Genomic DNA, 12,610 nt, shown 5'->3' on the forward strand with positions numbered 1-12,610 from the left:
TATTTGCTCAGAGATTGCTGGTCAGAGAGGCTCTTCCCATTCAGAAATGGTTGTCATTCTCTTTTTAGGGAACCAGGGTTATGGTAATAACCTAACGTTATAGAGAGAGGGGGAAAGTCGCTACCAGAACTCTTTGGATTCCCATGGATTCCTATGATGACCCAGGACACTTGCAAGTGGATATTCCTTTGTGCTGCGGTCTTTAACGAGGGTAACATGCTTCACATCGAGGCGATGTGTCTTGAGGCACTGTTGCCGCTTTAAGGGTCCCACGCGTTGCCCTTTTAATAACTGCAGAATCTCATGGTGTCGTCTCTCTGGACCAGTCGGCCGTTTCCTGGATGATGTAATGGTGCCTTACGTCAGATCCTGGAATGATGGCGAGGCAGACCACTGCAAGACAAAAACAAAGCGTCTGGATATTAATATAAAGAAATTGAAATCATAGAAACACGACTCACAGTCACAAAGTTGAGCTGCTAAACGGCATGGCGGCTGAGGAGGTGAGGGAAGTAGTTCGCGTGAGAGTAAAGGTAAGAATTCATTGATTCTGCAAAAATATAGATATATTTTTTATTTTTTTGTATATTCCTTTCTGACAATGACAGTCGCAACAACGCGTAATTCATAATTACACTAATTAATCATTCTTCTCGCTTGGTCATCCTTTTACGGTTCATTGTACTGTAGTTGATATATTTTTGAACGTTTTTCTTGATTTAAACACTTTAAAATATATATTTACAGTTATGACAGCATTAACTGGCCGTAAATTAACCGCTATTAGTGTAGTACTCAATTTTAACATCTCGATGGTGTCAAATAAATAACTACTGTAAATAAATATTGCGTCTTTTACAAATTAGCATGGAGTGTTCCCCTTTTGCATCCAATTGAATCTATCTATCTATCTTACTGTTATTATAATTCGTATTATTGGTGATTCATGCTTGCTGCTGTTAATTTTAGTTGCATTCAGCAGTGTTGGCTGTACAATATGCCACGTAGAGATTAAGCATTTTGGATAGACAGCCGGCACCATAACGTAAGTAAACACATTAGCTAAAAACACACATTGTTACCTGTACTTATTATTACCTGTTGTTTAACGTCAGGGCTTAAAAGTTAAATATTTTACTGAGTTATATTCAGTATTAAAGTTATGTTTAATATTAAAGAATAACATTTGAATGTGCTGGCAGCAGCAATGTTAGTGCCAGTAAGAAGTAGGAACATAGCCAATGTGTTTATCAATACACGTGTAACATTGTGTTTTTAAAAGTAAAGGCGGGCCTTATCCACTTAACAGTATTCTCTTCCCCAACCTTCTGTCGTCTTTTCAGTGAAATTTACAATGGAATAAAGGTTGTTAAAGATTAGAAAACAAATATAGCTGGATTTTAACTTGTGTGTTAATAGTAATAGTAAAGCAGTATACAATAGTTTTAGGATGGTGAATGTCAGTGTGGGTTATATCGGTACCGGCGGTCTGTAAATGGCTTCCAGTCTCCTCCATTCACTTCTACTTGTGTCGATATTCTGTCCTGTAACCCTGTATCATGGTGCTATTTCACACCTGTACAAACTTGCTTACACACACACACAGACAGACAGCTCACTCTTCATGGCTTCTATTGATGGACCCTCTGTCTCTGTCGCTGTCTTCAGAAGTGTGAAGGGTTCCAGCAGCCTGAGTTTCGCTCCTTCGCAGTGGATCCACAGATCACTTCACTGGATGTTCTTCAGCACATCCTGATCAGAGCCTTCGACCTCAATGGGTAACGAGAGAGGAGAAAGATGGGGGAGAGGGATGTTAGAGCAAGGGAAGGGGAGAACGAGGGGCAAGAGGGCAGAGGGAATACGCGAGGGGGGTACAAGGGGAAGGAGAGAGGGGAAAAGTGAGGAGGAGAGGATATGGAAATGAGGATGGAGGAGGAATGGGAAAGCGGTGTTCTAGTGCAGTGGTTCTCAAACTTTTTTTTGATCCATTTTTGATACATTTTTCACTTGGCACGTTCACAAAAAATAAAAATGCCATACAGTTTTGCATTTATACTTTGAATTACAACATGCCCCACATGTCATCCAGTTCCTATCCAGTTTTAAATAACTTTAGCATAACTGAGGCAGAAGTGTTAAAGGGACTAGGAGCTCTTAAAATAAACAAATCCCCTGGGCCGGATGAGATCCTCCCAGTAGTACTCAAAGAAATGAAAGAAGTAATTTACAAACCGCTAACCAAGATCATGCAGCAGTCTCTTGACACAGGGGTGGTACCGACAGACTGGAAAATTGCAAACATAATACCGATCCACAAAAAGGGAAACAAAACTGAACCAGGTAACTACAGACCAGTAAGCCTGACTTCTATTATATGCAAACTTATGGAAACTATAATAAGATCCAAAATGGAAAATTACCTATATGGTAACAGGGTACTGGGAGACAGTCAACATGGTTTTAGGAAAGGGAGATCGTGCCTAACTAACTTTGCTTGATTTTTTTGAGGATGCAACATCGATAATGGATAATTGCAAAGCATATGACATGGTTTATTTAGATTTCCAGAAAGCTTTTGACAAAGTCCCGCACAAAAGATTAATTCTCAAACTGAACGCAGTTGGGATTCAAGGAAACACATGTACATGGATTAGGGAGTGGTTAACATGTAGAAAACAGAAAGTACTGATTAGAGGAAAAACCTCAGAATGGAGTGTGGTAACCAGCGGTGTACCACAGGGATCAGTATTAGGTCCTCTGCTATTCCTAATCTACATTAATGATTTAGATTCTGGTATAGTAAGCAAACTTGTTAAATTTGCAGACGACACAAAAGTAGGAGGAGTGGCAAACACTGTTGCAGCAGCAAAGGTCATTCAAAATGATCTAGACAAGATTCAGAACTGGGCAGACACATGGCAAATGACATTTAATAGAGAAAAGTGTAAGGTACTGCATGCAGGAAATAAAAATGTACATTATAAATATCATATGGGAGATATTGAAATTGGAGAAGGAATCTATGAAAAAGACCTAGGAGTTTTTGTTGACTCAGAAATGTCTTCATCTAGACAATGTGGGGAAGCTATAAAAAAGGCTAACAAGATGCTCGGATACATTGTGAAAAGTGTTGAATTTAAATCAAGGGAAGTAATGTTAAAACTGTACAATGCACTAGTAAGACCTCATCTTGAATATTGTGTTCAGTTCTGGTCACCTCGCTATAAAAAAGATATTGCTGCTCTAGAAAGAGTGCAAAGAAGAGCGACCAGAATTATTCCGGGCTTAAAAGGCATGTCATATGCAGACAGACTAAAAGAATTGAATCTGTTCAGTCTTGAACAAAGAAGACTACGTGGCGACCTAATTCAAGCATTCAAAATTCTAAAAGGTATTGACAGTGTCGACCCAAGGGACTTTTTCAGCCTGAAAAAAGAAACAAGGACCAGGGGTCACAAATGGAGTTTAGACAAAGGGGCATTCAGAACAGAAAATAGGAGACACTTTTTACACAGAGAATTGTGAGGGTCTGGAATCAACTCCCCAGTAATGTTGTTGAAGCTGACACCCTGGGATCCTTCAAGAAGCTGCTTGATGAGATTTTGGGATCAATAAGCTACTAACAACCAAACGAGCAAGATGGGCCGAATGGCCTCCTCTCTTTTGTAAACTTTCTTATGTTCTTATATGTTCTTATGAATTCCCAAAACATTAAAATAAAAGTTTACCTAATGAAATATGGCTGCTAAAACAGAATCTGATTTGCAGTAACTCCTTACAACATCCTAAAATGTCACTGCAGCAACTTGGAGAACAACAAAGGCCTTCAAAAAATCAGTTACAGTATTTATTGTTTTTATATGGCCCTTAATTTCAAGGTACCAGTGAACTTTTACGATAAGCATTTGCTATCTCTGTTTTAAAACGTAGCTGTGGTTCACAACGTAACACAGTGGAGTGATCGCAGTATCATGCAGTAATTGTAGGTCAGTGTTGCAGCATTTGAAATCCTTAACAAAGCCGAAAATGAAAATTCATTAATTTGCTTCGAAATCATTTCAAGCTGGTTCATCGACTAGCAAACACTGGCAAAATCCACTCCGTTTTATACGGTGCAGAACTAATTTATTTTAACCTTTTGTTTCTGGACTTTGTGATACCTGCACAGTGGCTGTCTTCAGTAATATCTACAAATTATCAATAACAATCAACCGACTTTTTAACATGTCTGACACAAACATTTTCGGCTGTTACTTTGTAAAACAATAAATAAATAATGCTTATGTGACAGATAGCTTGGTAGGTTATTTCAGACCAGATTGTAAACAGACACTCATTACATATGAAGCACATATTTATTTCGAAATAAATTGTTTTAAACAAAACAAAACTCTGACACAAAACAAAGGCTTGATGGCCAAAACAGATGGACAAACACTTAACAAACAAGTACCATGCTGGTCAAAATCCAGCACGAGTAGCAATTGCACATTATATTTCCTCAGTTCTTACTTGTCTCATTCCTCCTCTGAACACCCAAACCCAGACTGATGGCGACAGGGGCTGGGTGTACCCGTTGTTTTTTAAATCCATTGATGGAAATGTCCGGTTTACTTTTAATGTTTTCAAGCAAATAGGCTTAATTACTGCGTATTCTCGTATCCACTTTGATGTCTGACACGTTCTTTCCCTCATCCAGTACTTCTTTAACCAGTTCTGTATACCAGTCTGCCAGAGGGCGGGATTGCTACGAGCACTGTATGCAACCCTTTGATTGGTGGAAATATGCAATCAAAACCGCCAATAAAGGCAAAATAAATGATCCACCTGTTATACAGTATAGGTTAAAATGTGCAGTGTGATAATAAAAATCCTGAATCTTCTAACGCCCCCCCCCCCCCCCCCCCCCAGATTGAGAACCACTGGTCTAGAGCACAACCTATTTTGAGCTTTCAGTCTCGACAGGCATGGGGAGCAGGGACAGAATTGCAGGGAGGCAGAGGGAGAGTAGGGGAGGGAGGTGAAGGATTGAGAAGAGCAGTAGAGAGAGAAGAGAAGGCGAGGGTCCTGTAATACCAGGGAGGAGAGGGGAGAGTGCTTCTCTACTTCCAGGATGGTTTTGAAGCTTGATACAACAGCCCTACTTCCTTCTTGCTTTCCAGGAAGAAGAATTTTGGGATCAGCTACCTGTCCCGGGACAAGCAGGGTGTGGAGCTGTATCAATTTTTGCTCTCGGACTGGGACCTGGACGCAGCCTTCCTCGGCGCCTCCAAACCCTACCTACAGCTGAAGATCGATATCAAGCCAGCCGAGGACAGTGAGTCTCAGTCTGCTTCCCTGTGAGAGCCCGTTCTGGGCCGAAACGTAGCAGCACAGCTATGGCCAAAAGTTTGGAATTACCTAGATTGAAACACAATTAAATAAATAAATAAAAACTACATGAACATACTCGAGATGTTTTATTTAACAGAGTATAATCAAAGAAACTACAAAATGATATCGCAAAAGTCTACCGGAAGACATAAAAGCAGTGCAGTATTTCATGTTAGATTTTCATTAAGTGTATGAAAAACTACAAAGCTGTATGTAATTCAATATCTTAACGTAACATTATTCAGCAGGTTTCATTCGACTTTGTGAAGCAAAATTAGTTTATTATGTAGGATGATGCAAAGGTTTTAGCCAGCACGTGTAGGGAGAACAGAGGTACAGAGGCATTTGCAGTGAAAGCGCCAGTGAAGCCTGAGATTAATTGTCACATTTTTGTTGCAGTGAGTTATCGCTAGGGTACCAGCAAAGGAAATAAAACTCCTGTTGCTTAGCAGTTTGATCCATCCCTACTTTTACTATTGGTGCATTTACACTGGCTGTTTTTTAGGTCCGTCCGAAAGGCAGTGTAAACGCACCGACTTTAGGACGGTTTACGCGGGACGTGAGTGTCTCTCTGCTCCTCCCCCACAGAATCTAAACGGGAGGAAGCTGCAGTGCCATTGCAGGATCACAAAAAGAGAACCAAGCGTCCTGAATATTTGAATTTGAGTATTTGTAAATATCCACGTTTTATTATTAAGTTGTCGTCAAAAGTGTAAATATCCATACATTGCACTATGTAAACTTTTTGTTAAACAGGTACAGACGCAGGTGGACGTCAAAGAAACAAAAGTGTAATTTGATTATATCGGTGAGAATTATTTAAAAAAAAAACAAAAAAAAAAAACATACAAAACGATCCTGGATTGTGTTTTTCCCAGTTATTTTATTGTAAACCACTTAGTTGTTGGTTTAGTTTCAAACACGCTTTAACACACCGTCTTTTTGTTGTTTTTTTTATGGTTATACAAATAAATATTTTGATTGTACCCATGATTAGCTTAAAAACACTTATTATTTTTTTTTTTTGTTACAAATTTTTTGTTTTTTTTGTTTGCTTCTGACAACCGCGGAGTGAACTGGGGAGAGCAAGAAAGTAGAGCTGTCATAGCGTTGTGGGTGAAACTAGCGTGCACTCTACGCGGAAACACAAAATAAATAGATATACCGAAAAATAGCGGCAGGTTGTAAAGATTGTTTTAATAATTTAAGGTCCCTGTCATTTCGTTTTTTAAAAAAGGAACGAAATGTTTTAAATGACAAACAATTTAAACTGTACTTATATAATAATAATAATAATATTAATAATTATTATTATTATTATTATTATTTATTCATTTGCAGTAGTAGTATTTGTAACAAGGCTAATGTGAAAAGGTAACATTTGTTAACTGCGATTGTAACAGTATATGTTTTTTTCTTTGGTATTCCTGTGGCTGCTTAGCCTATTTTAACTAAAAATAAAGGACTTCTGCATCATACAATTGTGTGTATACTACAAGGTGAGATAATATTGGTGAACAGAATAGTTATTTCGAAAACAAAAGGGTCTTTATTATTACAGTAATAAACAGCAAATTTACTTCTTACTCAAGGTGAAATCCTTCACATAACAGATGGGTCAGGAACCGCTATGTTGTGTCAAACACTGTCTAAACAAATAACCATTTTTTTTGTAGGTTGCAAGATAAGTATATATTTAAGGTAAGTCCCCACACTATGAACGTGACACTGTATTGTTTGTTTGTAATACCACTCTGCCTCTTTGGAGATTTGGAGAGGGGAAAACTCATCATTCCTTCAGTGGCCGTTACGAAGTCATCAGTCAGTTTAGGTCCGAGGTGCCTGTGTAAATGAGGCATATGAGTTTAATAAGACTCGCCTGAGCTTGGTACCTGTACAGTGTGTCTAATCAAGCTGCTAGTAAAACCTGCCGGTGAAACTGCTATACAATAGGAGTGTTCTTTCCATTCCTGTGTAGTTTAACACAAGCCAGACTTTCTTAAACAGTCAAACCCCTACATAAAAAACACCCCAAAGGTTTGCTGCAACAGGGCTGTGTGGAATTTGCGCAAGAACGCGGCTCTAACTGAGCCCTGTACATTCAGTGGGTGTGCGTGACAAGCCGATGCAGTCCGTCTTTCTTTTAGCAGCGCCAGGGTAGAGATTCAGTGCTGCTTGGCTCTTGCAGGCACTGAGCTCCCTGTACCCTCCTGCTGCTGAGACCGGTCAAATGAACCACTTCCCTTGGTCACAAGTTCCTCTTTGTATAGAAAGCCATTTCTCCATTTATCTCCATCGGGCTGTGTCAACAGTCAAACGTGCAGCTTGTGTGGTTGTGGATTAACAGGGATCTCCAATAGCTAAACAAGGAGGGGACTCGAGAAGGAGTTTCTAGCTCTGGCACGGACTGTGCTTGTTACAGTGAGAATATGTGTTTACTGGTGTGTGATACATGATGAAGGCACTGACTATCCTGCTTTTCTCTTCTCTCTCTCTCTCGCTCTCTCTCTCAGGCCCCCTGCTGGAGGACTGGGATATCATCAGCCCGAAGGATGTGATCGGTACGGACCTCCTGCCAGGAGAGAGGAGGTCTCTTGCTGCTGCTGCTCTGCCCTTCACACAGTCCCTTCTCTCCCAGGTCAGTGTTTGTCTAATGTGTTTGTGTCTCTGTCTTTATGTGTGGAGTGAAATCACTGTCAGAAATACATGTGAAACTATTTTGTACACTCGTAGAAAAAAATCTGTACCTGAAAAGAAAACTTCCATGCAGTTGTAAAATAAATGTGTACATTCGTTAAATTCGTTAAATAATTTTATAGGTACAAATCTCTTTTTATGAGTCTACAAATGAAGTTTACAGGTACATTTTTTTTTTTTTTATGCACACAAATATTAAGTTATTTCACTCCATAGTATGCCTCTGTGTCTGTGTGCCTTAGTTTTTTTTGTTTCTGATTGTATGCCTGTCTGTGTCTGTAAGCCTCTTAGTGTCTGAGTATGTATGTGTCTCTGTCTGTATGCCTCTCTCTGTGTCTCTGTGATGTATTTGTGTTAGTGCTTAGTGTTGGGACAAAGGTGCAGCAAGCTCACAACTGGTCCAACGAACAGTTTGTGTGTGTGTGTTGACCGCTGTGCTGTGTTTTTCTCCCTGCCTGTCTCCAGGTTGGCAAGACCCTGTCCCGGGTGCAGCAGGCTCTCAGCTGGTCCTACACAGAGGATGTGAAGCCCTTCAAGTCACCACTAAGCGATGCAGAGTTCCACAGCTACCTGAACCACCAGGGCCAGCTGACCCGACCAGAGGATCTGAGACTGAGGATCTACCATGGGGGTGTGGAGCCCTCCCTCCGCAAGGTATAATGAGGAGAGGGAGATTTCCCTTTTGTCCCTCTGAATGCATTGATAGTTCACCAGTGTGGGAAACTTCAGCCTTGCAAGGACCCACTGTAGGGTAAATCGGGATGTTTAAAGTTTAGATACAGCATGACTATCAAGGTGTGTGCGTAGATATATTTTATATTTCATCTAAAGAAGTTCAGCACCAAGGACAGCCCCAGGGAGCCCTCCCTCCCACTTTCTTCCCTGCTGATCAACGCTAGAATGATATTTAAGAAAATAAGAGAACAAAATTATAGTTCAGTTGTTTACATTTGAAAGTTGTTTATTAATTATTCAAATAAAACAGAATGACGGGACACATGTCATTCGCAGATTTCAGTGCTGTGTCCATCAGACAATTTTGAATAACACACAATACATTGCAATGATAATGCCTTGATAAGGGCTTTCCATTCCATTTCACATGACTGGGAATACAGATATGCATCTGTTGGTCACAGATACCTTAAAAAAGGTAGGGGCCTGGATCAGAAAACCAGTCAGTATCTAGTGTGACCACCATTTGCCTCATGCAGCGTGACACATCTCCTTCGCATAGAGTGGATCAGGCTGTTGATTGTGGCCTGTGGAATGTTGTCCCACTCCTCTTCAATGGCTGTGCGAAGTTGCTGGATATTCTGGGATCTTTAATTTCAGCTCATGAAACATGGGCCCAACACTTTACATGTTGCATTTATATTTTTGTTCAGTGTATTTTTAAACTGATAATTACAGCAGAAATTGAATAAATTGATAGGCTGTGAAGTTACATTACATCCATGAGGCGTGAGGTACCATTCAGAGCTACGAATCTCCAGCTATAGTCTTTATTTATAAAACGGAATGTCTGGATGCTGCACGCTGATTGGCTGTTGAGGATTTTTTACCCTGCAGTTAAGTAGTGCAATGCGCGGCTCAATTTGTTTTTGCTGAAGCACCGTTCAATTAATGCATTATCAATACACTACATATTAAACTCTCAGTACATGAGCAGACTGGCCATTTTGAAATCAAGGAAAATGAGTTGTTAGGGACAGGGCTGACTGACCTGGCGAGGTTGTTTTGGGTGCTGCTGATTCAGTAGGGTCCTGTTGATTTTTAACTATTTTTAAATGGTCAGGATTCTGGCAGGTTTCCAGAGCAGTGGTGTGGGAGACTCTGTGTGCTCAGTGACTCTTGGGGGGAGCTCAACTTTTTATTTTAATTTTATTTTTTTGTGTGTGTTAACTTAAAAAAGTTTTTAATTGGTGGTCTTAGTGTATTTTAGTTATAGTAGTGTTTTAGAAGGATTTTTAATTTTTATTGTATTGTTTTGTGGCTTATTGGATTTTTTTAAATGTTTCATTAAAGGATCTCAAGTCAAAAAGTCTCTCTCTCTCTTTCCCTCCCTCCCCAGGTGGTGTGGCGTTACCTGCTGAACGTGTACCCTGATGGTCTGACGGGTCAGGAGCGCATGGACTACATGAAGAGGAAGACACGGGAGTACGAGCAGCTGAAGGGGGAGTGGTGCCAGCGGGCCAGCCCTGAGGACCTGGAGTTCATCCGGGGGAACGTGCTGAAAGATGTGCTGAGAACCGACCGTACGCACCCTTACTACGCAGGGTCCGAGGACAGCCCCCATCTCACCGCGCTGACCGACCTGCTCACTACCTACGCCATCACTCACCCGCAGGTAATTGACACGTGTGCACACACACCTACACCCGCGAGTAACTGGCACATACATACACATGCAGATAACTGAAACACACGCACACAGGCAACCTCCCTCCCTCTCTGTCTGTCTCTTCCTCTCTCTCTCTCTGACACTCGCATCCTCTCCGCTCTCCCCAGATCTCCTACTGCCAGGGTATGAGTGACCTGGCCTCCCCCATCCTGGCTGTTATGGATAATGAGGCCCACGCCTTCATCTGCTTCTGCGGGCTCATGAAGCGCCTGGAGGGGAACTTCCGGCCGGATGGCAGCCTCATGTCCCTGAAGTTCCAGCACCTGAAGCTGCTGTTGCGCCACTCCGACCCCGAGTTCTATGCCTACCTGGTCTCCCGCGGCGCAGACGACCTCTTTTTCTGCTACCGCTGGCTGCTGCTCGAGCTCAAGAGGGAGTTCGCCTTTGAGGATGCCCTGAGGATGCTGGAGGTCACCTGGAGCTCCCTGCCCCCTGACCCTCCAGAGACTGAGGTGGAGCTGCAGGGGCCTGCCTTGGAGGAGAGGGAGGAGGAGAAGGGGAAGGAAGCAAAGGAGAGTGGGGAGGAGAGGAGGGAAAGGAGAGAGTGGCACATGCTAAGGCCCACCGCCCAGGGTGGGGGAGAGGAAATGGAAGGACTTGGAGAGGAAAGGGAGAGGGAGTTACTAGAGGAAAGCAGGGTGAGACATATGCTAAGTCATGCTGCCCAGGGCGAGGGTAGTGAGATAGAGGTGGACAAAGAAGAGAGGAGGGAGAGGCACATGCTAAGGCCCACCACCCATGGTGAAGGAGAAGAGAGGAAAAGTGGGGAGACAAGTGACTGGGATGAGAGGGAGGGGGAGGACACAGGGGAAGAGAGGAGGGAGAGAGACAAAGATGAAAGTGGGGAGGAGTGGAGGAAGAAGCACTTATTTAGATCTGCTGATCACGATGATGGGGACGGTGATAGGTGGGAGGAGAGGGAGAGGAGTGAGATGGTTACAACCCTAGTTGAGGGAGAGGAGAGTGAAAGGGAAGGGGGAATGGAGAGTCCCGGGCTAAGACCTGCCTCCCAGCATGAGAGAGAGGAGGGGGAAAGAGAGAGGGAGGAGATTGAGATGAGGGTGAGAGGAGATAGGAGAAAGAGGGAAGAGAGGGAAGGCCAAAGGAAGGGTGAGAGCGAGTTGGAGGAGAACGAAAGGAGGTACACACAGAGACCCAACACCCAAGGTGAGGGGGAGGAAGAAGGGAGGTGCGAGCTGAGACCCAACACCCTGGATGGAAGAGAGGAAAATGAGAGTGGGGTGACGAAACAGCAAGAGGAGAAGATAGAGATAGAAGCAAGAGTGACAGAGAGAAGAGAGGGACTGAGGTGGAACACCCAAGGGGTGAGAGAACGGGATGGGGATCCTAAAGAAAATCCTTCTGAGGAGGCTGAGAGGGTGGGAAATGTAGGGAGCGACGAACACAAACCAAATCTAACAGAGAATTCGTCAGGAGAACTGGAGTGGGGAATACAAAGGCCCATAGAGGATTCTTTCGAGGTGAGAGGAGAGGGAGGAAGCCAAGCATCCACTGGGGAAGGATCACTGACAGAAGAACAGAATAAAGCAGATGAGAGGAAGGGAGAGGGGGGGCACAGTGTCCTGTCACCGCCACCCCTAGGAAAGCAGTCAAGTTTTGGGGAGTTTAAATACTACAGCTCCCTGAATGACAGTTTGGACCTTGAGGAGAGAACAAACTTGAACAATATGGACAATGCGATCAATCTGATAAACGGTTTAAACAGCAGATTGGATGAGACTAGAAAGACTCCTAACCCTCCTCTCCTCTCTCGTCACCCCACTGAGGAAAGCGAGGGAGAGCTGAGAGAAGGGGAGAGAGAACCTCTCATTAAACCGCCAAATCAACTGCCTGCCTCCCACCCCCTCCCGATCAGCAACGTCTCCAGGAGAACAACGTCGCCCAGCGGGAGGGTGAGCTCTCCCTCTCTACCCAATGGGAAACCAGCCTCCCCTTTGCTGGCCAATGGGAAGCTGGCCTCCCCTTTGCTGGCCAATGGGAAGGCAGGGTCTCCTTGCCTCTGCGGCGACAGGGAACGAGGAGAGCGCCCAGTCTCTCCCTGCCTGCCCAACTGGCGCACTGCTTCTTTCTCGCTGCCCAATAGGAAATCCCCTTCTACGCCAACTGGGCGTCGTA

The 12,610-nt window shown here is 43.1% G+C and overlaps 1 protein-coding gene across 1 annotated transcript in view; it reads left to right on the plus strand.

Moving 5' to 3' along the window:
- The first annotated feature begins 357 nt into the window (after positions 1 to 357).
- LOC121307825 overlaps positions 358 to 12,610 on the plus strand; it is a 13,352-nt gene continuing 1,099 nt past the window's right edge. Inside the window, exons 1-7 of the mRNA XM_041240109.1 lie at positions 358 to 533; positions 1,669 to 1,778; positions 5,163 to 5,317; positions 7,887 to 8,011; positions 8,536 to 8,724; positions 10,145 to 10,420; positions 10,582 to 12,607. Of these exons, the coding sequence (XP_041096043.1) occupies positions 489 to 533; positions 1,669 to 1,778; positions 5,163 to 5,317; positions 7,887 to 8,011; positions 8,536 to 8,724; positions 10,145 to 10,420; positions 10,582 to 12,607 (2,926 nt within the window). The 5' untranslated portion in view covers positions 358 to 488. The remainder of the gene's footprint in view (positions 534 to 1,668; positions 1,779 to 5,162; positions 5,318 to 7,886; positions 8,012 to 8,535; positions 8,725 to 10,144; positions 10,421 to 10,581; positions 12,608 to 12,610) is intronic.

This window comes from Polyodon spathula, chromosome 59 (assembly GCF_017654505.1).
Source record: "Polyodon spathula isolate WHYD16114869_AA chromosome 59, ASM1765450v1, whole genome shotgun sequence".
In the NCBI taxonomy this organism is placed as follows: Eukaryota; Metazoa; Chordata; class Actinopteri; order Acipenseriformes; family Polyodontidae; genus Polyodon; species Polyodon spathula.